Source organism: Castanea sativa, chromosome 8 (assembly GCF_040712315.1).
Source record: "Castanea sativa cultivar Marrone di Chiusa Pesio chromosome 8, ASM4071231v1".
Taxonomy (NCBI): Eukaryota; Viridiplantae; Streptophyta; class Magnoliopsida; order Fagales; family Fagaceae; genus Castanea; species Castanea sativa.
In genome coordinates this window covers 18,527,998-18,555,015 of record NC_134020.1, presented here as the reverse complement: position 1 = coordinate 18,555,015, position 27,018 = coordinate 18,527,998, and the positions used below count along the sequence as shown (strand labels likewise).

Sequence of the window (27,018 nt, the reverse complement as noted above, 5' to 3'; positions counted from 1 at the left end):
ATTTTGTTCCATTCTAGCCGGTACGGCCATAATATTTTGTACCGGCATGCAAATCGGTACCATAACACCCTCTGTTCCACATCGAGTCAAATTTCGGCCTATTTCGAGGTGTTCTGGCCATTCCGGCCAATTTCGGCCGAAATACAAAATTCGGTCAGTACCAGATTTTGGCTTTAAATAAAAAAAAAAAAAAAAATCCTACCTTCTTCTTCTTCTCCTTTTTGGTTACGGACCCTTCTTCTTCCTCTTGTTTTTTTTTTCTTATTCTTCTTATGGGTTTCAAACCCTTCTTCTTCTTCTGGTGGGTTTCAGACCCTTCTTTTTCTCTTCTTCTTTTTTTTCTTCTAGTGGGTTTCGGTCTTGCTGCCAATCTGCCTTTACTTTTTTATGCTATACAGGTAATATATTTGACTGTTTTTCAGCTTGCTTACTCTTCCTTAAATGCTATGTCCTTTGTTTTAAATTTTTTATTTGTTCCTAGGGTCAAATTTCAGCCTATATCGGGGTGTTCCGGCCATTCCGCGTTTAAGTGAAGAGAAAAGAAAGAAAATGAAAGAAGAAAAGAGAAAGCTGGCCAAAAGAGAGAAGAGAGGTGGGTGAAAATGAGTGGTGGGGAAGTGGGGTTAGGTGGGGGCACATGTGGACCACAAAAAAAAAAAAAAAAACTGACCTTTTCCTTTTTTTTTTTTTTCCTGGTTTGATTGACTGGAACGTGACACAAATTATCACTATATTCTAGATATAGTGGAAAGAGGTGAAATACAAGTCCAATTTATCCCTTCAAGCGAGATGCTGGCTAATCCTATGATTGACTCTAGATAGATTTAGAGTGCATGTAGGAAATATGGGACTCATGGATCCAAAAACCTAGGTGAGTGTATTTGCATAGATGGAAGGACTAGGGATGCCAGGAGAACATGGCTATGCAACTTCTACTCTAGGGACACAATTGGTCAGCATTAAGCAGAATAGCATTGTATAAGAAGTTAGTGTATGAATGTAAAGTCCACTAATGTGCATCACACATAATACAACTTGTACAATGAAAAGTCGTTGGAGTCGTATGAGAAAACATTTAGTATACTGGCTTAGGGGAAGTATCAAGCGATTCAATGCAGGTCAACATATGTCTGATATGTGTGGCTGAAGGACGTCGACCGGCAGTGCCGGTGTGGACTAAGATTCCTGGCTACTGGTGGTAACAAACGTTCCACATGTTCGATGTCATTCATTTGAAATAATAGTGAATGATAAGACATCTGGAGTATACAATAGATGTAGTATATAATGAAGAGTGCTGTTAGTAGTGTGTGACAAGATGTGTACACAGTTTTGCTAGAGTCAGACACTGACGTCGATCTATGAAGAGCATAGATGAGAATCAACATTAGGCAATACCATGGTGACACCATAGTATATGTTGATTGTAGTTAATACCATATATTATGGTGCTATCAAGTGGGAGATGTTAGTAAATAATAGTGATAGGTGATCACACCATAATATGGTGCACCCTCACCTATATAATAACACCCACTTGGTGGATGGTGTTGCTTCACCAACCAACAATAGATAATTAATTAAACGTTAGAGTTATAGTTATTTACAAAACTGATGTGTCTTTTAAATAAGATATAACTCTTGGCAAAAGACACAAGAAGTTTATAAATATTGGACTCCTTATTCATTGTTATGTTAATGTATTCTCTCCGTCTGTGTTGGTGATTCATAGTCTAACGACATTACCATACATTATAAGGGACTAAAGTGCATAGTAATTCGTGGGAAAGATATTACAATTTTATAAAATTTCAGGTATGATTTTCGAATTTATAACGAGAACAGCACTTGCAGAAAAGTGAAACACTGCAACCTGCATAAAACAATTTCATAAAAAAAAGCCATTGATGCCGTAATTTGTTTAAGTTTTATAAAAAAAAATTAGGTAAAAATACAATTTTCATTGGTATAAGTTTGCTCAAAACAAATATTTTGGTCCTTTAGTTTGAAACTTATCATTTTAGTCCCTAAAAAAAAATTGTCATTTTAGTATTGTAAATTTGCCCAAAAAAACATTTTAGCCATTTAAATTTGAAGTTAATTATTTTACTTTAATAACTTTTCCCACACATTACTAAAAAAATACCAATTTAAAAAATTAAAATAACTTTAGAGTAAAATTAAGGAACAATTTTTAAACTTAAATGACTAAAATAATTTTAAAATAAACTTATCAGACTAAAATGATCTGGGGAGTGAGTTGATTTTCAAGGCAAAGTTATAGTTGTAAATTGCATATTTTTGCCAAAAATTTTATTTTGCTCACCAAGGTACAGCATCGGATAGCGGCAGAATCAAATGCGTTTCCTGCACTTTTCAGCTCACTAGTCTTCGTCTTCCTATTCCTCATACACAGATCAGATCTCAATTCGAATTTGTATTAAAAAAGAACAAAAGAAGAAAACACAAACCTCGGTCTCGCTACCACTCTTCGACTTCGACTCTCTCAGATCTCTCATGGCGTCTTCCAGCAAGGTGGAATCTGATTCAGAAGATGAAGCTCTAGACGAGGAGGCATGCTCTTAATTCCTCTATCTCTCTCTCCCTCTCCCTCTCTATTCCTCATACTTACATTTTTGCCACTCAATTTCAAATTCCAGTTCTTCATTCCTCTATATAATTCACATTCTTGCTTTACGAAACTGCTTTATCTAGTTGAGCGGAACTTCTGAGTTAATTTGAATTCTGAAAATTGAGTCCGGCATTTGCACTATTCCGCGAGCTTTTTATGTTTTCCAATTGCGTATATGTGCAGGTTGAGCATTTTGATGATTTCACGCTTGCTTCTTCATGGGAAAGGTAATTTACAATTGAATTCAGCTTTTTGTACGTTTTGGATCGTGCAATTTAGGTCTCGGATTCCTAATTTCATATTTTTCAATAGGTTCATTTCTGAAATTGAAGCGGTTTGTCGGCAATGGATGTCTGATGGCCCGAAAAATTTGTTGGTATGTTTGCTTGGATTGGAAAGCTTAAATGTATATGTTGTGTAAATTGGAGCATGCACACAGAAATGCATGCATTTTGATACTGAATGATATGGACATTTGTTAGAGTTGCGTTTTGATGATAATGTTAGCTGGTGTTGATAATAAGTAGTAATTAGCATACTTTGAGAGGATTTTATAATCATTTTTATAATTTTAGCCATTGTTTTTCATTCTAATATTGTAATGCCAGGGAATTCTCGACTTACAACAAGCCGTTACTTTGTAACGTATGCAAAACTTGCTTTTGTGCTTGTTTATATAAGGAAGTGGTGTTCTAGCCTTTAGCCGAACTATTCCACTTCTAGACCATGAGATACCCTGGAAACCCAGGGACTGAAAATGTAGTGGATTGAACCTAGGACCTCTGGGTTTATGTCATGCCCCACACCAATGAATCCACTGCCCAGTACCCCTGTGGGGATTTGCTTTTGTGCTTGTTGAAGTCATTGTTTTCTTGTTCTACCCTTATTGGCAAACCATCTAGGTATCTTGCTTTAGTATTCTGAGTTAAGTTGTTTGTGTGACCTTTAATCTGGTTGCAAAGGCAGTCAGTTCTCTTGCTTTGTGAAACTATGGATATGATTGTGGGTAGTTGTTGATAAATTGTTTGAACAATAGGTATTTGTTTCAAGGAATTTAATTTCTGTGTTTCTTTTAAGTTTATTCCTACTTCATGTTGGAAGTGGAAAAATCTGGGCCAAAAATCATAGCCGTTGAATTATGCTTCTTTATTATACCATTAATTTTTCCCTGCAATGCTTCAATTTTCTTTGAAATGACATAGAAGTTGGCTTTATTACTGGACACTGTGCAGTTTAGCTTATCCTTATAAGTGAAGCTGTGTTTGATGTTAACCCCCGAATGTGGATTTTCTTATTATTTTTTTGTAGGAAAAAGGTGCCGTTCTCTTGGAGTTTTCAAAGAACTTATATAAAGTCAAATTTGAGCTAAAGTATGCCTTAAAAAGTTATCTCATGGAATATTACTTTGAGAAAAGCAACACTGATGATGGTATGGGAGAGCTTTTTTTTGGTTGTAATTTTTGGGTTCATCACACATTGTGGGAGAGTAGTATCTATTCAAATTTTGGTTACTGGTTGACAGGAAAAGTTTCAGACTGGAACTTCAATTTGCATGATTTGCAATTGTGTTTTGGGGTAAAGGATTTTTTGGTATGTTTTGGCTTGCACTTTGTACCGCAATATTGAATGTTTTTGCTATGTTCAGTTCTTCACCCCTTGTAATTGCATCACAGGTGATTGCTCCTCAAAGTGCTAGTGGTGTAGTTCTTGATGCACCAGAGTCTAGCAAGCTTTTAAGTGCAGTTGCAATTGCTTTGTCAAATTGTTCAAGGTAGGGTTCTCAGTTGAAAATTTTTCTATTTAATTATTGGTGAAGTATGGCTCTCTTGTGTCTTCCATAATGGCTAGGGGAGTTGACCCATTGCAAATTAACCTCAGTGCTTCCAATATGGTCATGCACTTTTTTGAAGATGTGAAGAATTTATGATTCTGATGGTATTTCATTCTGCTGTCTTGTTTTTAGAATACGCTAACACATTCTTTCCTTTTAATTAAATTAGTAAGTTTCTTGCAGTATGTGACCTCCTTGGAATCCTTGTTTTGCATTTCTTCCTTTTCCAATAATTTAGAAAAGAGTTTCTTACAGTGTCTTGATGAACAGTTTACCCCATATAATATATTTCTTGTGATGACCCTCCCCTCAAGGTATGGACCAATGGGACCACCCGCAAGGGGTGAACCCCGGATGCCTATACATCCCATGTGAGCATACATCCCAAGTGAGCAGGCATTGGGTAAATTGCGAAATGCCTCAGCTAGGAGTTGAACTTGAGACTTCTAGGTTTATATTTAGTCTGGGCACTCTCCCTTACCGTTGGGGCACACTGGGTTGGGGCAAACTGTTTACCATGCTATTGGATAATATAATATTATATTTGAATCATATTTTATCTGTGGATAACTTGAACTGAATTGCGATTTCTTGCATGCTTGGGGTATGCAGTTTGTTGCCAGCATTTGTACCGGTGCATGATCCTTCTCGGAAAGCGTACATTGGTATCCAAAATAGGGGAACTGTTTTCACCAGAAGATTTGAGTCAGATCATATTGGTAGCCAGGTTCCAGTAAAACTAATGCATTTGGAAGGATTATACGAATTGTTTGTTTCAAAGTTTGTAAGTGCTCATCACTTCATATCAATATTTCTCTGTGATGTACTTTTAGATTAGTTATTTCATTGACATTTCAAAGTAGGGAGTACATTGAAGTTTCTTATGCTTGAAACCAATCAGATATGCTATAACATTTGTTCTTGATCTTCCTTCTCTTACTAGCTCTCTTATTTTGATTGCTAAAGCAAAGATCACCTCATCAACTAGATTGAAAGAAAATTAAGTATGTTATGTATGTGATATTCTTGGACTACACTTGCCTTAAGGGGCACAACCTTGCTCTTTGTAAACCTTAGGGTCTATGTGATTTTTTGTAATTATGGATGAAAAAAGTTTCTTTCTTATATTGTAAAGGCATCATTTCATGCGCTCTATGCTTGCATCATTTTTTAATTTTTCTATGAGAATTAATTAGCCTTGCTTGTGTAATGAATTTCAGATTACGACTTTCCTATTTTTCCTAATTATGATAAAATTTCATCTGATGTTGAAGGCCTACTCCACATTGGACATTTCTGTGCATCTTTTCAAAGTCCATTTTACAATGAAGCTAACCTACAGAACCCTTTCCTTTGATGATGACAATGACGTCCAAGAAACTGATGCTGAAATGACAGAATCTGGAGGAAACCCTGCTAGTGACATTTACAGCAAAGCACAGTGGGATGATGATTGTCCTTGGAGTGAGTGGTATTCTGCAGAGGACCCAGTGAAAGGTACATCATGTTTAGAATATTTCATACATGCCTGTATTTTGTTTGAGGCTCTTGTGTTAGTTTCATAGATGATGTCTGAGATGATAACTGACATTTGTTGCTGCAAGGAGTGCAACCAAAATTATTTAAGATTTTTTTTGATTTTATGAATTTCTGATTTTTCTTGATTTCACTTTTAAATTTATAATTTAACATTGTTGAGGATTTTATGGAATGTAATTGTGGCTTGATGTGCTCTTTGAAGCCTATTAGAAAGAGGCTACAAGAATAATTTTAGGTAGTGCAATTCGAATATATATATAAAATTAAAGATGTTTCTCTCTAGCTTGGTAGTGATTCCAAGCTCCCATAGGTGATGAAACCTAGGATTTTCTAATAAGTTCTGTAAAATATTTTCACTCTCTTTTCTAAAGCTTACTATTCTTTATGTTTCATAACCTTTCAAGGGTGATCCTTTTGATCAAAGAAACACTTTGAGACTGGGGGATAGACCTGCTAATGGCTATGTGGCACAGTTTGAAGAAGATGAGATGAGTTTTTGCACAGTTTCCAGTGTTAAATTAACTCCACTATCAATGTGTTAGAAGGATTTAAGTCTCAAAGAGGGAGCTTCACACACATATACACTTAGATTAGGCTAGAGTAGAATTGCTATCTTGTATATGAAAAAAAGTTCTAGGAAGTTTCCTATTGTTGAGGTGTCCCTACCAACTGTCGTTACCAGCTGTCATATTGAAGGATATTCCTTGTCTTATTGTAATCTAATCACCCTTTCTATCCAAGGAATGAATAGTAATTGGGCTGATATATAGACATGTCCTCACTTTTCTATGTAATTTTTTTCATACCATTAATATGGTATTAGAGCATTAAAGAGCTCTTCAATTAAATGCTAGGTTGCACCGACACGGCAATTTTGCCAACGTACCGGTACGACTCGCCGGACTCCGGTGTCCGAGCGGTGTCGTTTTTTTTTTTTTTTTTTTTTTTTTTTTTTTTTTTTTTTTTTTTTTCGCTACTCTGACACGGCACCGACACGGCCCCGACACGGCCCCGACGCGGCTCCGACGCGGTGGACACTCCAGCAGTGGGAAAAAAAACAAAAACCCAATGCCCAGAAGAGAGAAGTGAAAAATCTCAAATCAAAAACCCACACAGCCCAACCGTTGATTTCCCTCTGCCTGCCGCCCTCTGTCCCTCGCCGGAGCTACATCAGGCCGATCGGCGAGCTCCCTCTGTTCCTTCCAATCTCTCTCTCTCGGCGTGGACAGATCCGAGCTTCTTTTCTCTCTCCCTCTCTGTTTCGCGTTTTTTTTCTTCTTCTTTTATTTGCTGACTGCTTAAACCTTGTACTGTGGCGTGTTATATTTATAACACCCAAACCTCCTCTTTTTTTTTTAATCCCCTCACTGTGTTATACTTTACTATATATATATATATATATATATTTTTTTTTTTTCTTCTTTACTCAACCTTGTATTATAAATTATAATGTTTATTATGACTTTAGTGATTTTTTTTTTTTGTGTCCTGCTTATTTCATTTTATGTTTTTAGTTTGATATTGAATGTAGTCTATTTAAACTTTTGGTTTGTACTCTAAACATTTTATGTGTATTATTGTACTACTTTGAATGTTAGTTTACTTATTTGTAATTAGTACGTAATTTAAATTCTAGATATAAACGTATTTTATGTCTAAAAATATTTAAAAATATGTCTAAATATAAAATTTAATTAATTATTTAATTGCCGTGTCCACGCCGTGTCGTGTCCTTATTTTTCAAAAATTGCCGTATCGCCGTATCCGTGTCCATATCGTGTCCATGTCCGTGTCCGTGTCCGTGCATCATAGATTAAATGCTGTTGGAAGGTTTGTGAAGATGCTTGAGATGCTAGTCGTCTTCACTACCTGTCTTCGTTGTCATTGTTGCTTGGTATGTCGATAGTAGAAACTCAATATTGAGTTGATGGCTGACTGTTCATCTGTTTTTGAAAGTTGAAACTGCAATCCTTGGTATATGTGAAGTTGTTTCAGGCTATCCTTCACCTATCTTGGTGGTCATCATTGTTCTTAGAGGTTGTTGTTCTCAGTGGTTGGTTGGCAGATCTAAAGTTGTTTCCAACCATCCTCTGCCTATCTCGGTGGACGTTGATGTTCTTGATGGTGGTTGTTGTTCTCGGTGGCTGGTTTTGGTTGCAGCAAGCGTCAACGATGTGTGAGGTGTTTTTTTGTAACTTGGTTGTTGATGATGTGCACTAGTGACGTAGTGGGGGTCGTTGACAAGTTCTGAGTTTGCAGGTGTTGTTATCAATCAGAGTAGACAGGGAAGACCCCTGTTTGGTTCACAGTGTAGTCTATTCCCTATCTTGGTAAGGACAGCTTAATCCTGGATAGGAATAACAAGTTGTTTGGTAGATATTTGGCTGTTTGGGTATTAACAGTTGGTCGTTCCTTATCCAGGATAAGGATAATCTAACTGAATAAAGTTTCTGTTTGGCTTTGCTTGGACAGCTTTATCATTTTTTGGCAGGTACATATGTAGTTTAGGCCGACACAGAGAACTTTTTACTAGTACAGCTTCTATTTTGGCCAATTCAGGAAAGTTTCAGCTGGTACAATGTCTATTTTGGCTGCTTCAGGAAAATTCATCTCTATTGCTGATATCTTTACCAAGGCACTATGTAGGAGTCAGTTGGAGTCTATACGTTCCAAGTTAGGCCTATTTGGCATATATGCTCCAGCTTGAGGGGGAGTTTTCAGAAATAGAAAGATACTAGTATGGATTGTACCCTTGTGATGTGTGGGTTGTACTCTTCTAGAAGGGTTAAAAGTTTTTAGGAAATTTCTTAGTGTTGAGGTGTCCGTACCAACTGTCATATAATAGGATATGCCTTGTCCTATTGTAATCACCCTTTCTATATGAGGAATGAATAGTAAGAGGGCTGATATATACACAGCTTCTCAATTTTCTATGCAGTTTCTCTTTCCATTAACTCAGTGGAAGCCAGATGGAAGGCCATCCAAGAACTAACCCAAGAAACTGTGAGACAAAATGCCTAATTAGGCTGAATAATGGCTTCCATGTAAAAGCTGTCCAAAAAATCTCAAAAATTAAAACTTCACACATGGGAGACAATGATATTGAGGCACCAAAACCTAGTGCTAAAAGAGAAAACCAGTTCCAGCCTATGTGTGGTAGAACCGATATAACTTTTTGGAAAGTCCTTACTTGATAAGGAGTAAGTTCAACAAGAGATCCAAGAATTGGTGGGAGCACATGATGTAAAACTTGAGCTTGATGCTTATACGACATGTACACCCTCTATGGACCATGAAATGGCAAAGTTTCATCAAGTGAAGAAGTTGATACAATGATGCTTCCTATAGAACAAGATAAGGCTGCATTATTTATTCTGCCAATTGATTTTATCACTCCAAATGAATTTAATCTGGTGGAACATGAAGCTATTTACTTCTTAGCGTGGCTAGAAGTGCTTTTAGAGTTGATGCCTTATCCTTCACACTTAAAAACTCATAGCCTTTACATAAATTCCTTTACTTATCAAAAAAAAAAAAAAATCTCAAGGTCAAGTTTTTTTAAACGAGGGGAGTATGATGTAGGGAGTACAACCAAAATTATTTCAGAATTTACTATTAAAGTTTCTTTTTTCTTATTTGAATCTTAAATTTCTTTTTTGAAATTTGAATTTCAGAGTTTCTTGATTTCACTTTTGAATTTAGAATCTAGAATTTAATGTTGTTGATGCTTTTACGGAATGGAATTGTGGATTGATGTTCTCCTTGAAGCATATTAAAAAGTGGCTCTAAGAATAAGTTTAGGCACTGCAATATGAATACAAATGTTCTAATTGGGATTTTAAAGCCTAGGGGTTTTAAGCAAATTCTAGGTGGTGAACCTTAGGATTTGTCATGTCTCCTTCAAAGCACATAACTGTTTGCCAACTAAAATGACTTAACATGGACTTCATACCAATATTTTTTTTTCCATAATTTGTTTTTGCTTCATCTTGTTATGTGGGGTTGGAAAAACATAAAATTGACATAATTTCTGTCCTGATGAAAGCTTCTAAAGATTCTCTATTGCTTTAACCCCGCTCTACCTGGAGGATAATTTCTTACTTTAATTTTTATTTTTATTTTTATGGATCAACTGCATACAGGATTTGAAGTGATTGCCATATGGTCAGAGAAGATGGTTGAAAGCTCTTCAGAAATGGCTGAATTGGAAAATGCTTCACCTCATGAAGCTGAGAAGTGGATATTATTTCCAATTTTTTCTGAGAATTTGTAAGAAATTCCCCTTAGATTGAATTTATTAGTGTTAGGACAAGCATAATGTGCACATTCAACTATGCTTGTCATGGTTGTTAGCCATGAGATATCATAAATGCTTGTTACCATTGGTTCTTACCATTCAGCATTTACCATGACCTTGATAAAGCTAGAAACAGAGCATGCCACAAATTCTAAGATTTTATATCCTTCAGATAAATAGCAGAAGTAATTGTTGTGTTAAGTCTCTACTAAATAGACTTATCTGCAGGTTATAAAAAAAAAAAAAAAGACTTATGTGCATAAGCAAAAATTTAATACTTGGTGGTAATTGTTGTGTAACATGAATGGTTTTTGACAAACAAAGTTTCAAGTACCTTACTGTATCAGTGCATCTATAAATATTTCCCCACTGGGTAATACAATTTATACAATTTTATAAAGGTATAGGTTAGTTTAGTCTAATTAATTTTGGATTAATTTATCAAAGTAGTTTTTTTTCTTGCAAAATACTTATGTTTTGCACACATGTTACACTTCATCATGGACTTATATTTGATTGAATATGTGTGGCACTCTATTTTGCACCCCTACCCCCTTCTAGATACTGAGATTACCATACTTTTTGCTCTTATACCTAAGATACTTATGATGTATGCATTTTTTAATTTAATTTTTATTCCATGTGAGGCTCATCATTTAAATCCTTTGGCATTTGCAAATTTCCACCACGGATTATGTGATTTATTGGGAGATTCAATAATCACTTTTCTAGCATATGTTTGGTAGTTTTGGTCAGCAGTGTTGAAAGAAAAAGCTATAACATAGGTTGCAGGATAATTAGTTCTGATTTTTTTCCCCTCCAATCTAATTAGATAGTATATCCTTTTCTATTGTAATGCCTTTCTAATGATGTTAACAAGTTTGATATGTACAATTTCTTAAAAAAATGATGTTCTTCTTATCAGAACTGATGGTTCCAAAGGAAATCAAATTGGATTTGCTTCCCAATTGCACTTTTTGGTTGATGCGTTAGATATGTCATTTGAAGCTCAATTTATGGAAGATTTTGTTTCAGGTTTGAGATTTTTTTTTTGTACTTAATTTATTTTTTATATATATCATTTCCATTAGCTAACTACATTTGTGATTTGTAGTTTTGAGTGGTTTATGTTTGTTGATGTCATTTTAGATTTGCGTTAGTTTTCAGCTCCATTTTTCATCCTTCTTCTTCTTCTTCTTTTTTTTTTTTTTTTTTTGGTAGCAGTTGAAAACCAGGGTCCTGATAATTTGACGACCTCAATGGTTATACCTCCACCTACAGTTATTGATCGTATGCTTAAAGAACTTTTTCATGAGGGTACTTTCTACATTTTTCGGCTTCTGTTGCTTTGTATTTGGTTGATCATGTAGTTGAGTGTGAAAATTTTCGATAATGAACTAAGATGGCCACTTTACAACGCCATTCTGTAATTATAAATGGTCCTAGTACTTCATGCAGGAGTGCAAGAACCAAATTTTGCTAAGGGCGAGCATAAGAATTCTCGAGCTATTAAAGGAGCACCTCTTGAATCGCTTTTTGCACAGTTTTGTTTACACTCTCTTTGGGTTGGGAACTGCAACATACGTGGTATGAATATTTGGGTGAATAAACGTGATAAAGATAGTTAAATTATAATAATATCTGGGGCAGCTACTCAGACACACACACACACATACATCCCTAGGTGCAGTGTTATTTTCATACTTATGACTTGATTTGGTTTTTATTTACATGTTATTAGCTATTGCGGTGCTCTGGATAGAGTTTGTTCGAGAAGTTCGGTGGTGTTGGGAAGAGTCACAGCCATTGCCCAAAATGCCAGCTAATGGTTCAATTGACCTATCCACTTGTTTGATAAACCAGAAACTACAAATGGTAATAAGATGCATATTTCTTTTAAAGAGCTTTGGCGGAAATTGTTTCTTTACATGAGAACTAGGTTTCCGAAAATACAGGCTTTGCATCTTTAAATGGGTTGCTGATTCCCTGGACTATTTAGAAAATTTTACCTTGGCATCAGTTATATTCTTATGAATTGGTACCATTTTTGCTGATATGTAACCATTAGTTATTTTGGAAGCATTTTTTTTTTGAATTAAGAGACAATGCTATATATGCAAAGTGATGGTAAAATGACTTGAAGATCTTATATCTGTTTTTTTGATAAGTTCAAAAAGCTTTTTCTCTAATTGTCTTGTTAAGTTTTCCTTTGTATACTTTGTTGTACTTTCATGGCAATTTTAAGTAAATATATGTGCATCAAGAAGAGAAAAATGTGCGTTGTTGGGTTATTTTTCTAGCATATATGATGGCATGGTGAAAGTTGTTTCACTCTTCTTTTTTCTTGTTCAGCTTGCAATATGCATTGAGAGCAAGCGTGAACTGAATGAAGACTATCAAGATTGCATTGGAAGCATGGATCCAGCTTCTCCTCATAAAAAGGTCACAATGGTGTCCTTGTTTTCCTTGTTCCAGTGCTTCACTATTTACTCTGTTTTCTTTCCTTGTGTTTGGCATGAAGTGCTTCCTTGACTCTGTGTAGGAAGATGACCCGTTTGGGGAAGACTCAGACTCATCCATTATGCTAACACCAGGCGAAAATTTTGATGGGAAACGTGACAGGTGAACTAAAGCAAGTGAGAACTCCTTGTTTTCTTCATTAACAACTGGCTGACCTTAGATAGGGTTATTGAATTTTTCTTTTTTTAATACACCTTTTTCTTATTTTTTTATATTAGATTATGTGCATCACAATTCATTTGGTTATTCTATAACTTTTGTCCTTTTAAAGTGCAATGAGATGCATTAATACTTGCCCTTGGTTTGGAAGCATGAGGTGAGTCATACCTGTTGACCATTGAGCAAATACATTGCCTTTTGGGCAAAGTAGGAAAGTATTTCCTATTTATAGGCAAATAAGACATTGCCCTTCAACAAAATTTGTGGTTGTAGCAATATGGGTCTTTTAAATGTTTTGGCATCGGCTTAGGGAAGTGCTTGATGAGTTGGTGGGTCCCCATCAGTTGGCTTTCATTAAAGGCAGAGGATCCGCATAGCCCTCGATTTATGTGTTATTTATCCATTCTTACTTTTTTTATGCCAATGTTGGTGACTGGTGATAACTCTCTTCAATTATTCCTGGGATGGGAGGGAGTAGGTCTTGCTTCATATTTGTTAAACAAATTTTAAACTTTAACATGATTTAATAATGCTAAAGAATCTAAGAGGCAATGATAAAGCAAAAAACCCTAGAGCTTAGAGGTCAATTGTATGGAGTTTGACTTCTTGGTTGGGAATAGTAGGCTCTCTTTTTTGATAGGTAAGAAGGTAATATTATTAAAACTCTGTAGTCAAACACACACACACGCACACACACACACACACACACATATATATATATTTTCTTTTCTTTTTTGTTGAGTTATCCACTGTTCAGTTTTTTTTTTTTGTGTGGTTTTATTCTGATGAATATTTCTTTTGACTTTTTCATAGTTCCTGAATTGTATCTAGGATGATGACTAAAGTTTTTGTCATCCCTCCTCCACCCCACCCTCACCCTCTCCCTCAACCATCACCATCTTTTTTTCCTTTTTTGCCACCCTCACATATTCCTCCTCCCTCTCCCCTATGCTTTCCTCCACAGTTTGGGGTTTTCCCATATCCTATCCCCCTCCTCCATCACTACCTTCCCCATCCCCACCACTTCAGGGACCTAACCATGTTTTGCCTAAACAGCCTACCCTTGTACCTGCACTTTAGCCATACCAAATTCTCCGTCCATAGAAACCTCACAAAACATCCCTCCTAAATCTCAATCCTCTGACCATGGGGGCAGTAAGAGGTTGTTTTGCATTGATGCAAAACTTTTTTCTTTCTCTTTTGATAGGGTGCTGTCTGATTTGTATGCCATACATGAGACACATCGGGATGTTAAGAGCTCTATTTGGGTTGGACGTAGGGGCATGGAGTGGATACTTACTTGTCTTGTAGATATATGAGATTGAGTGCCTGGTCATGGTGTGCTCTTTAAGAGATTCAGGGAAAATGGGAAGTTAATAGAGTTCTGTGGGAGATCAAACAGAGTTGGTCTTTTTGTTGTTATTACGGTATATTTTGGAGGGACTAGGAGAGGTTGTATAATGATACTTGCAAGCTCCAATCGTGTTGGTAGGTCTTTGTTTCAGAAAGAGCTAAGGAATTTTTCCTCTAGTGAAAAAACGGTATCTATGGCCAAAGTATCATTCAATAATGGTGGTGGAGGTGGTCAGTTTGCTGGTGGTGGCCGGAGTGGGAAGATTGTGTCTGTTTATGGTAATCAATAGAAGATCAGGGATTTTGAAAAAATTGGAACTAAATTGGGGCAGAACGTGATTCATGGAGACCCTATAGTAAATGTTTCAGTTATAAATGACAGACCAACGCGGGCATTTAATTTTAAGTTGACACCTGCTGTTTTGGCTTTGAGAGTGTGCAAGCCTAAGGATGGGAGACGAATTGTGACTTGTCTGGGTGTCAAGGAGTTTAGTTGGCCCAAGGATTAAGTGGTGGGCCTGAAGTCACAAAGCAAACAGGTGGGCTTGATAAAGCCTAACCCGAGGCACCAATGTCTTCAAAAAGTAAGGGCATTTTAGTCAAGCCCAACCCACTACAAGTCAGTTCTGATGCTCCGTGTACGTGGGTTATAGGCAAGAGCTCGAAGGGAAGAACGAGTGGAGTTTCCGAGCCGCCGGTGGTGACAGCAGTAGTGCCGGAATCGGAACTTTGTGCCTCTGCCCTCATCGTCAACCCTTCTCATGTCGCCTTGGAGGTCACACCGACTGTTAGGATAGAGGGAGATCACCCCGATGAAGTGGCGAGTGTGACTTTGGGTCCATCGGCGAGATAGTGACCAATTGAGGGATGGGGGAAGTGAGCTGGACTCCGATGGCTGGTTAATTGAGTGTGGGGATGACGGCGGGGCCGATGGGGCTTGGGACTATTGCTTCTCCTCATCGCCGACATCAGGGTGCTAATTTTTCACCTCTGTTAGGTCTGGGTAGTGAGAAGGGTTTCTGTTTTGGGGAGAGAGATAACTCGACGAAGGTATCAGGTGAAAAGGGAGAAAAATGGAGCAATCCTTAGGATGATTTAGTGTCGTCTTGCTATTTGGATAGGGATGAGCTGTTACAGGATGGGGCTGAGTATTTTCTACTTTAGTGGAAGCATAGTGAAGTTAATCCTAGTGGTTTATTTATTTATTTTTATTTTATTTTATTTTTATGGGGAGGAAGAGAGTGGCTTATTGGAGTGTTCACCCCTATTTAATGGGATCCCAATGAACAAAAGGAGTTGGAGGTGATCTAGGAAGTTGATGAGGGAGAGGTTCGGGGGTTTGAGGTGAAAAATTCGTACTGGGTATGTAGCCTGATGAAAAGTTTCTGTAGAATTGTGGGTTTTCCTATTGTTAAACACGAAGATCAATGTCTGGCTTTGTTTCGTCTCCTTGAGCAAGACTGCATTAATGTGGTAAACGTTGGGACTTCTAAAGAAACTGTGAACCCAAGGTAGAAAGGGCTTAGGGAACTTAAAGGTTTGATTTCTTCAATTAATTATGACGGGGTATCGTTTAAGGGGAGGAACAGAGATTCTTTAGAAGGTACAGGGGTGATTACTAGTTTTAAATGAGTTTACAACTTTTATCTTGGAATATTAGGGGATTAAACAATCCTCAGAAGCAAGAGGTCTGTAAAAATCTTCTCAAGGAGTGGAAGTGTGATATTGTTTGCTATCAAGAAATTAAGCTGTCTTCTTTAAACCCTTCTGTTGTTCGAAGCCTTTGAGGTAGTTTGTTCCTTGACTGGGTTGCTCTGGATGTAGTCAACACTCCAAGGTGGGTGTTACTGGTTTGGGATAAGAGAGTTTATAAAAACGTTGACTATGCTATTGGTCAGTTTTTTGTTAATGTTTTACTGAATGGGGTTGTAGATGATTTTGTATGGGTATGTTCAGGAGTGTATGGTCCTAATGATGATAGTCAGCGGGGTGCTCTGTGGGAGGAGCTTACAAGGATGCACTCTAGGTGGAATACAACATGGTGTGTGATTGGGGATTTCAATATCATTTGATATCCGAGTGAGAGATTTGGTTGTGAGGCTTTAAGTCCGATGATGTTTTCTTTTTCAAACTTCATTGAGGCTAACTACCTTGTGGACTTACCTCTTGAAGGGGCTTCGTTTACTTGGTTTAGAGATTCGGGATAGATTGTATGTCAAGAATTGATAGAACTTGGGCATTGGTGGATTGGGTAGATCATTTTGGAAATGTGTCTCAAAGGGTACTCCCTCGTGTAGTTTCTGATCATTGCCCACTTTTGGTGGTGGCTAGTAGTGTTAATAAAAGTCGTAGTGCCTTTAAGTTTAAGAATATATGGTTGAAAGAAAAGGGTTTTGTAGAGAAAGTTCGGCAATGGTGGAATGGGCATTGCTTTTTGGGTTCTCCAAGCTTTATTTTGGCTCATAAATTAAAAGCTCTTAAAGAAGACTTGAAAAAGTTTTGGGGATCTGGCATTTAGTAAGAAATGCCTTTTATCTGAATTGTTGGGTTTGGTTGCTAGGGAAGACTTGTTGGGTCTTTCACAGGAGGAACAAACTCGTCGTATTCAGATTAATGGTGAGATTGCACATCTAGCCTTTTTGAAGGAGATTTCTTGGAGACAAAAGTCTCGGATATTATTTGTGAAGGAAGGGGACAATAATACTCGTTTTTTTCATCGGGTAGCAAACTCCCATAGAAGAGCTAACTATATTTGAGGTATAGAGGTGGATGGTGTCCTCTATGAGGATGAGGAAGAGGTGCGGTCTAAGGTGGTTAATTTTTATCAAAGTTTGTACACTGAATCAGATACTTGGCGTCCTTCCATGGACGGATTGGAGTTTGCTAGAATTGAGGAGGATGAGCGACTTGATCTTGAGAGTGATTTCTCTAAGGAGGAAGTGGTAAAGGTTCTTCAAGAGATGGAGGGTGATAAAGCCTCAGGTCCTGATGGTTTCACTATTGCATTTTTTCAAAAATCCTGGAGTGTAGTGGAAAAAGATGCTATGGCCTTTTTTGACCATTTCCATAGGAGCTCAGAGTTTGAACGTTCTCTGAATGTTTCTTTCTATCTTTGATTCCCAAGAAAAATAATGCTTTGAATATCAAAGATTTTCGGCCTATCAGCTAAGTGGGTAGTGTGTATAAGCTATTGTCTAAGGTTTTGGCTAACAGATTGAGGCTAATGCGATAAACTCATTTTGGAGTCGCAAAATTCTTTTGTTGGTGGCAAACAAATTTTGGATTTAATGCTTATTGCTAATGAATGTTTAGACTGTAGATTGAAATGTGGTACTTTGGGGGTGGTGTGTAAGTTAGACATTGAAAAGCATATGATCATGTGAATTGGGACACTTTGTTCTATTTAGGATGGGCTTTGGGGATAGATGAAGGAGATGGCTAAAGACTTGTGTCACTACCGTTCGCTTCTCAGTTTTGGTTAATAGATCTCCTGCTGGTTTCTTTGGTAGCTCTAGGGGTCTAAGACAAGGTGATCCATTATCTCTCCTTCTTTTTCTTTTGATCATGGAGGTTTTAAGTCGGATTATGGAGAAAACTGTGGAAAGTGGTCTCATTAAGGGTTTTCATGTGGGTCCTGTTAATTCTATCGGTATTTGTATTTCTCACCTTTTATTTGCTGATGACACCATTCTTTTCTCTGATGCCTCTAGAGAGCAGATGCTTTCCATTAGGCTGGTTTTGACTTGTTTTCAAGCTTTTACTGGCTTGAAGGTGAATGTGGAGAAAAGTGGAATTGTCCCTATTGGGGTGGCGAGCAACATTCAGACTTTGGCTAATATTCTCCAATGCAGAGTGGGTAGTTTGCCTATGATTTATTTGGGTATGCCATTAGGAACTTTGTATAAAACAGCCTCTATCTAGAATCGGATTCTTGAGAGGATGGAAAAGAAGCTTTCGGGCTGGAAGCGGCTTTATTTGTCAAAGGGTGGTAGACTCACTTTGTTGAAGAGTACCCTTTCAAGCCTTCTGACTTATTACCTTTCCCTTTTTACCATCCCTAAAGCTATGGTGACTAGATTGGAACATATTCAGAGGAATTTTTTGTGGGGTTCCTCGGATGAGTGTTTCAAATACCCCTTAGTGGCTTGGGAAAAGGTTTGCTTACCGGGTGAGTTGGGTGGTTTGGGAATTCAGAATTTGGTATCTTTTAATCAGGCCCTATTAGGGAAATGGCTTTGGAGGTATGGCCATGAACTCACTCATTTGTGGCGGAGGGTCATAGCCATGAAATATGGGGAGGGGAAAGGGGGTTGGTGCACTAGAGTTTGTAGAAGGGCTCATGGTTGTGGCTTATGGCGGAGTATTAGTGAAGGGTGGGAGAGTTTTTCTAAGCATTTGTCTTTTGTGGTGAGGGATGGTTCTCGTATTCTTTTTTGGCATGATATGTGGACTGGGGATGATACTCTTAAATTATCCTCAGTTATATATTTGTTTAGCCAATAAGGAAGCTTGTATCTCTGAAGTGTTAAGCCCTCCAGTTGGTGACAATGACAGAGTGTGGAGTTTAAGATTTTATAGGGAATTCAATGATTGGAAGTTAGCGGCTTCCTGCTCCCTACTTCATTTCATCCAAACCCGGACTCCGAGGGGTGGAGGGTGTGACAATCTTAGTTGGGGTCTTAATGGAAGTGAGAAGTTTGATATCTGGTCTTTTTATCATAAGATTCGTAATGTAGCTCCTTCTTCTTTCCCTTGGAAGGGCATTTGGAAAGTTAAGGTTCCTAAAAGTGTGACATTCTTTATGTGGATAGAAGCTCGTTGTCAAATTTTAACTTTGGATAACTTTATGTTTCGTGGTCGCCCTTTGACAAATCGTTGTTGCATGTGCTGTTGTAATGCGGAATTTGTGGATCACCTATTACTTTTTTATCCGATAGCTCATTCTTTGTGGACGCATATGCTTCGGTTGTTTGGGGTTGATTGGGTCATGCCAGGTTCAGTTATGGACTTATTATTTGGTTGGTATCATTGGTTTGGGAAGCATAGTTCTGACATTTGGAATTTGGTTCCAGGTTGTTTAATGTGGACTATTTGGACTGAACGGAATCAGTGTTCTTTTGAGGATAATGGGAAAACTGTGGTTCAGTTAGTAGATTTATGCCAATGGACCCTCTTTGATTGGTCTCAATGCTGGGGCCTCTCGGATTGTTCTACTCTTATGGATTTTCTTTTGTCTATTAGAATAGCCTAGTGGCTGCTTGTGTCTTTTTGTTTTTTATTATTCTTTGTTCACTACCGTGAAATTTTTGTATTTTTCTTGCTTCTTTTTTAATAATACTTTCTTCTTACTTATCAAAAAAAAAATTATTAAAAAAAGGAATAGAAGCAAAAATACATAGATTCCATGATAGTGTATGTGTTTAGAGAATAGTAGGCTTAATGAAAGTGTTTAGTGATGCTAATTGTAACAATTATTGGAATTGCCCAACTTGCTACCTTGTGAATCATCTCGTCTACGTCTGAATGCTTGCTTTTTTTTTTTAATTGTTGTTTATTTTGTTGATAAGTTATAGGAAAGTAGGCTAAGCTTTGTGGTATACTTTTTTGCTTTGGAGTTTGAGCTCTCTTTTTAGGGCTCAAAATATGATTTTGGTCCTTAAACTATATGTTAGATTTATAAAATTTATTTATTTATTCTGAATTATCAATTGTTTCATTTATTCCTTGAAATTTTTTGAAAAAGAAGTTTTTTATGTAATAGGGATACAATAGTAAATTGCTACAAATTACTATTTCTTTCCTCCTATCTTAATTTCCTACCAAATAAAGGAAAGATACACTAATTTTCCATTCCCTCACTTTTTTATCCTTCTCACCAAATACATAGATTGGAAAATTAGTATATATATATTTTTTGATAAGTAAGAATGATATGTATGCAAAAAGGCTGTTCTATGCATGAAAAGCACAGAGCAAACCAACATTTACAAGAAAAGGAGAAAGAGAAAAGAAAGAGAAAAAAAAACTGCAAATTAATTACAAAAGAGAAGAGAACTAAGAAATGAAGGGAGAGAATCACTAGTGTTGAGTCCCCAAGCCTGAAACCAATCGAATAAAGTTCCACTAAAAGGAGCAAACATCTGATCTTTGGAACTATCCAAGTCCTCGAAAGTCCGCCAGTTCCACTCCTTCCAAAGACACCATAGTAAGCACAATGGTAGACGCTTTGTGCGAATGACCGAGTTTATGGTCACATTTTCAGTTCTTTTGGGGTGCAGTGAAATGTCATGGGGATTCAAGGAGAAGTCAAGGAAATTACAAAAGTGAAAAAGTGCTGAAACCAATTTTTTTTTCGGGAAAAAAAGTTTGGTGATTTCGGTTCTCCATGTACCGCAAATGAGTCATTTTCTATATATCAAATACCACAGTATCTCTCCCTCCTCCACATTTCCATAAAAAAACTTCAACAATGCCATAAAGTGATAAAAAAAATTAATATTTTTTAGCAATAGTTGCTGATGTATTCATGCATGTATCCTTATAATGCTAACATAGTGCATTAGTCCACAGGTTGGTCTCACTAAACTTGAATATATGAAGATATGTGAATTTAATTTGTTAAAAAAAAAGTAAAATAAATAACATTGTAGTCCCTAATGTTTGTGTTAGTTGCCTCCATATGTTCTAACTTGTGAGACCTACATTTAGTCTAAAATTTCATATCCGCATTATGAGGATGTATGTATATATAATGCCTATCATATTATCAAGTGCCATTCACATAGTGATGATGGTAAGACCTGTAACTGTAAAATAAAAAAACTTCAAGGACTAAATTGAAACAATCCGTAATTCAAGAATGAAAAATTGAAATCAAATACATTATTTAGGGACCAGAATTATATTTTGATATCTTTCTTTCTTTGGTTGTGACTAATTCCCATGAAAAATGGAAATTAGTAGAGTAAAGAGAGTATTTAGTGCATCATAGCCAGCAATAGTACTGCTGCATTTTTTTTTTAATGAATTTTGATAATATATATACTTTGCAAGGTTTGCTTAATTGAGAATGGTTAAGTTTTATCCTATGTATATCTATTTCTGCATAACTTTGTTCTTCATACTGCAGCCCCTTGAAACCAGATGATTTACATGGTTCTGGTACAACTGTATCAAAATTCAGTAGTGAGCCTGAACATATGGTGTTGGCTGATCCGAAGCCTTCAGATTGTATCAGGAGGGGTTCGGCTGGTGTGGTGGGGTCTATGATGCTTCTGAAGTCCCATCAGAGAATGCATGCCCCTTTCACTCAGGTTTCTATAAATCAATAACTCAACAATCTTATTATTTTTTCATTTTTTCTTTTTTCTTTTATGAATATTTTATTCTCACAAATTTACAAGAATGCAACATTTAACCTTTTCTTTATAATCATTGTAGGATGCACCACTCATGACAGAAGACATGCATGAAGAACGGCTCCGTGCTGTTGAGGCCTTGGGGGATTCATTTGTAAGCTTATATTCTTTATATCTATCAAAATCTGAATTGATGGGATTGAACTAAGGATTTTCTGTCATTCTTTTGCAGAACTTTTCTGCTCAGTTGGAGAAAGAGATCTTGTCTACAGGTAATAAGCTTCAATTTTATTCTTTTATTAGGGGGCTGGACTTCATTGACTGTGTTGACCATGTTTTTGGAGAAAATTATGATTCACATGAAATTTGTAAACATGTTGGTACTCATACCCAATGATTTGCATCTGAAGCTCATATCATTGGAAAGGTTAATCTGTGACACGGCTAGGTAGTAGGGACATTACTAGGACTGGTTAGGATGCTCTATGGTATGCCATTTCAAGCACTAGTATGGGGTTATTTGGTAGATGGCATGAATAAGTAGGTGGAAAGCTGCCATCCAAATACCATTAGGCACAAATAAGCTTCAGAATTTTTTTATTTCATTTTTTGGTAAGTAAATAAGCTTCAGATTTATTTTATTTTATTTTTTGACAAGTAAATAAGCTTCAGAATTCTCAGGATGGCATCCATTATGATATTGTTAATCTTAAAGACAAATCATGTATCTATTGAATTCTATTACAGGAGAAACTATGATAGTATGGCACTCATCAAAGTTGATGGGCCACACCATTTTTTATGTATGATGGTGAAATTTTGATGTAATGTGGACCATTCAATATGTAAGAATCTATCATATGATAGATAATAAGGTGGAAACTTTAAATTTAACCCTAGTGTTTACAAGAAAACAAAGGTTTTTTTTTTTTTTTGGCTCTAAATATGTCATAAAATTCAGCATACATTTAAGTAAAGATATAGACCATTTTACTTGACCTATTCAAGCAAACTTTGAAAATTGTTTGATAGGATGTGTGTGGAGCCTAACCTACTATGTTGGTTATACCATGGGTTTGAAGGCTAATAAGTGGCCCCTGTTAGTGTCAAATTGGCATCCGTACTACAACTATTGGGGGGATTTCCTGTATTTGAGAATACATAAAAAGCTGTAGGTGCACTATGATAATTTCACACATATATGTAGTCCTAGTAACTGCTGAATTGGGAAGTACATATAACTATGAGCCCTATACTTCTCCACAAAAAAAAAAAAACACAAGAAGAGCCCAATAACTCCTTTTCTAAGCTGTCATAATAAAAAACTGCAGCAACTCTGGAATCTGGATATAGCCCTAGTTTTGGTGAACAATGTAAATATGATGTTTTTGTATGTGTGCTTTGATCTTTTATTCTGTTCCTATCTTTGTTCTCAATTCATAGATCTAGGGTTAGGCTTCATGTTTCTAACATTGTTTACCCTTAATCATTATAGATTTGTTTGAATGGTTTAGATTTATATATAATATGACTATTATAAATAAAAAAGGTGTGGCCTCATCAACTTTGATAATGTGCTGGCATAGTTTTTCCTCCAATTGCATACTGTTTTAGCACTGTTAAGTCCCAAAAGGATTAAAATGTGAACTTAAATCTGAGTTTTCTCAGCCAGCAGTTTCTTTAAATGAACATCAGTGATCTTTATGTTATTGTGGGACTCTGCTTTGTATGATTTATGTTATCCTGCTCAAAGTTCTGTTCTGTTTTGTTTTGTTTTGTTTTTTGTTTTCAAACTCTTCTATATGACGTAAAAAATGAAATCATGTCTATTTTATTCCTATTTTTTCATCATAGTTCAGACCTTACAGCACGTGTAAGATATTTATTTCTCTTTTATAAGACCTGCTAATACTTTTTATAGATGCTCAGCATCTTTTTCTAATGCCACAATATACTTGTCATTTACAAAGCTTTGAAATTTTTATTAGACATGTCAGCATTTAAAGCAGCAAATCCAGATGCCATTTTTGAAGATTTTATTCGGTGGCATTCACCTGGAGATTGGGAGATTGATGACACTCAAGAAAAGAGACCAATTAAAAGACTTGCCATGGAGGATTCAAATAATGATTGGCCTCCTCGTGGACGGCTTTCACGAAGAATGTCCGAACATGGGAATTTGTGGCGAAAGATTTGGAATGATGCACCTGCTTTGCCTGCTTCTGAGCAGAAGCCACTCCTTGATCCAAATAGAGAAGGTGAAAAGGTTAGTTTCTTTGGAGAAATTTGTATCTTGCTTGTTGACCTCTCTTTAAATTGCTACTTGTAGAGAAGAGCAGTTATACTGTAAAGTTCCTTGCTGGATACTTTTCATATCGTGATTGTTGGACAGTCTAAGAGTCCAAGAGAATGAGATGATTAGATCAGAAAGAATTCTGGTTGATTATGCAACTCAACCAAAGGTGCTTCCATCTTCAGCCTTCTCATTTTCTGTTTGTGATTGGCTTCATAAAATCCAGAAAAATGCTAGTGTTCTTGAAGCTTCTCTCCAGTTTATATATCCTGAGTGAGCAAATGGGTAATAGTGTTCCTCAAAAGATGGTTTCCTTGAACTCCCCAAGCTTGCAGAGTGCAAGGCTTAAGAAGTAACTTGAATTCAAATTCACAAAGTTACGAGGTAGTAACACCCCTTAAATAGAAGACACTGGTTCAGAGAATGATTCAAATGTTAATGTTTCTGAATCCTCAGTGACTGACATCTAAAATATGTTGCCTGATAATGACCTGGGCAAGAGGGGTTTCCTATTCCCCTTGCTTAAAATATGTTGCCTGATAATGACCTGGGCAAGAGAGGTTTTCTATTCCCCTTGCCTTCGGGGAGTGGTTGCCTAAAATATGATTTTTGGGATTCTTAGCTAAATAGTTTTATTATATAATCCATCTGGGACTAGAAAGTAACACCTTGTGATTTGACTTAAAGTTTATTATAAAAATGAGAGTAAACAAAACATCTAAACAAACGTGTTTGTGATGTATGTTCTAACTTCGCCCTAGCATTGTTGCCCTTGTACTGGAATAAATGACTGTAAGCTATAATGGCATATTTAGCTGTGTTTGTGTCAAGGAGAAGAAAAACTGTATGTCCACGCAAAACTAATTCTACCAATTAGCTTTGTCACTTTGTCCTCCTATAAAAACGGGTGAAGGGTGAGATCATGGGATCAAAACCTATTGCATGTGTATGTAACTTACCAATTAAAAAAAAAAATTTGGCTTATGATTTTTTCTTAGTGTTTCATAATTCTTCCACTATCTCCTCCATGCTTTTGTGCTCTCAGTTTGTTCATGCTCTTTTTAATTCCATAGATCCTTCATTACCTGGAAACATTACGACCACATCTATTGCTTGAGCAAATGGTTTGTACTGCCTTTAGAGCTTCGGCAGATGCATTAAACCAGACTAGTTATGGAGGCTTGAAGCAGATGGCAACCAAAATGGAGCAACTTTACCTTACTATGGCACCCTCGTTAAGACCTTTGCAAGGTATACCTTGTCTATCTTCTTTTTCCATCCTACTTCAACTTCATTGAAAGTGAGTGAATGGTGTGAGAGAAAGGGGTTCTGGGATTCACATTCACAGTTTTAATGTGCATTGCAGCAAATCATTTGTCTTCTGGAAGTGAGATTATTGACGACCTAAGACGGTTATGTGGTGTTCTTGAACATGTTGAGAAGTTACTAACTGTTGCAGCTTCTCTACACCGTAAGTTCTTGCAAGCACCACGCCTCTCTGAAGCAATATTTAGTGACTACTACATCTTCTTTCTTCCAAGGATGGGAACTGCCTCAGTTGGGGACAATGCTCAAATGGTAAGATGCCTTTAAGCCATCACTACTGTTGGTTTAGCTATCTAGCTGATAACATCTTCAGTCTCTCATGAGTCATGACTGTTAATAAAGCACTGTTATTTTGGCCATATGAGATGGGTGGCTTCTGTGTGGATGAGGACATCATTGTGATCAGAAAACGATTTTCATTTAATTATCTTCTCAAATCCTGAGGACTAAAAAACTGCTGTGGTATTTGAAACATAGCGCAGGAGTCCCTCCACATTGGAGTTACTCAAGGCCATCCCTTAAGCCAGACATTCAAACTATTGTTATAACTTGGACTGATTTATTATGCTTCTGTTGTCTCAGGACTTTGACAAGAAGCAACAAGTAAGGATCCATGAGAGACCAGTTGTGTCAAATATGTTCACACTTCCCACTGCTAACCAGTCATGGAGAAAAGTTTTGAGCATGGGTAATCTTCTCAACGGCCATGAACCAGTCCTCAGGGAGATCATATTTTCCATACGTGATAGAGTAAGCGATCACTATGCGGCCCATGTTCCTAGTGTTTATCAACAGGAAATAGAAACGTACCGTATGTATACATGTGGGACCTCAAATGATCTAAGAGTAGCCCTTTCTGTTGTCTCATGTGATTAATTCCCTCAAAAACAATGTACAGTAATAATTTTTATCTAAAGCAAAAAATTATTTATCATTTCTTCAGAGTGTATCAGTGACCAAGTATTATGGGATCATCCCACATTTTTTGTCGAATCATCCTGCTCCTTTATAAGACTACGAATATATAGATTTGATAGAAAAGAAATTGGTTTATTCTGCTTTACATTGCTATTATAATTTATATATTGCACTATTATTTATACCACATGGTCTATTTTTTGTTTCTGGGGGATCAATGCCTGGATTTTTTAAAATGGTTTACAGTTTTTATGTCACTGAAAACTGTTGGTCAAATCTTGTTGCAAATTGATGGCCTTCTTTAGTGTGATCCATTAGGCAGTATGGTACTTGTTCGGTTGAAGGAGTGGATGGATGTCATTTGATTTTAGACAACCTTCTTAGACGCACTATGGACGACATTGGAAAGCTTGTGGACTGTAGCGTCAATCAACTTTTTGAGTTTATTGTCCCACTCCCATAAAATCCAAATTTATATAATTCTCTTCCCCCTATTCTCTTCAAATGTGTACAAATTTACAGTACACATTTAACGGATAATGCATTATAGAGGGAACAAAGAGGGTAATCTCTGAGTGTGACAAAAGACAATGCATTCAGTTGGATTTGCCTTACGAGTTCATTTATGATCACATTCACATTACGTTTCCTTAAATCTTCATTTTTGTTTGTAAGCATAGAATGCGTTTTATTTCTTAAAGAAAACAATGGGTCCATTCATATGAATAATAGTATACAAATGAAACCAGGGACTTTATCTACGCAGCATTAGGGAATCATATCTCTTTTTCT

The 27,018-nt window shown here is 36.6% G+C and overlaps 1 protein-coding gene across 4 annotated transcripts; it reads left to right on the top strand.

Annotated features, from left to right (window-relative positions):
• The first annotated feature begins 2,374 nt into the window (after positions 1 to 2,374).
• LOC142607318 (uncharacterized) lies at positions 2,375 to 26,373 on the top strand. Of its 4 annotated transcripts, none has more exons than XM_075778762.1 (22): positions 2,375 to 2,574; positions 2,816 to 2,859; positions 2,945 to 3,008; positions 3,941 to 4,061; positions 4,155 to 4,222; positions 4,306 to 4,403; positions 5,076 to 5,247; positions 5,738 to 5,960; positions 10,145 to 10,271; positions 11,225 to 11,334; positions 11,524 to 11,616; positions 11,758 to 11,886; positions 12,041 to 12,174; positions 12,652 to 12,741; positions 12,842 to 12,921; positions 21,461 to 21,644; positions 21,772 to 21,843; positions 21,922 to 21,961; positions 23,678 to 23,955; positions 25,056 to 25,233; positions 25,349 to 25,560; positions 25,891 to 26,373. In XM_075778762.1, the coding sequence occupies exons 1-22, from the start codon at positions 2,518 to 2,520 to the stop codon at positions 26,182 to 26,184; spliced, it is 2,868 nt and encodes a 955-aa protein (XP_075634877.1). In that variant the 5' UTR covers positions 2,375 to 2,517; the 3' UTR covers positions 26,185 to 26,373. The 4 variants fall into 4 exon arrangements, with proteins under 4 accessions (XP_075634877.1, XP_075634875.1, XP_075634876.1 ...); XM_075778760.1 differs by having other exon boundaries at positions 11,746 to 11,886; XM_075778761.1 differs by having other exon boundaries at positions 11,521 to 11,616.
• The last annotated feature ends 645 nt before the right edge of the window (positions 26,374 to 27,018 follow it).

Bases quoted from the DNA above. Each gene is read 5' to 3' on its own strand.
- LOC142607318 (XM_075778759.1), top strand. From the start codon at position 2,518: ATGGCGTCTTCCAGCAAGGTGGAATCTGATTCAGAAGATGAAGCTCTA. The intron at 2,860-2,944 runs GTAATTTACAAT...ATTTTTCAATAG, and splicing joins CTTGCTTCTTCATGGGAAAG to GTTCATTTCTGAAATTGAAG. The intron at 21,962-23,677 runs GTAATAAGCTTC...AATTTTTATTAG, and splicing joins GAAAGAGATCTTGTCTACAG to ACATGTCAGCATTTAAAGCA.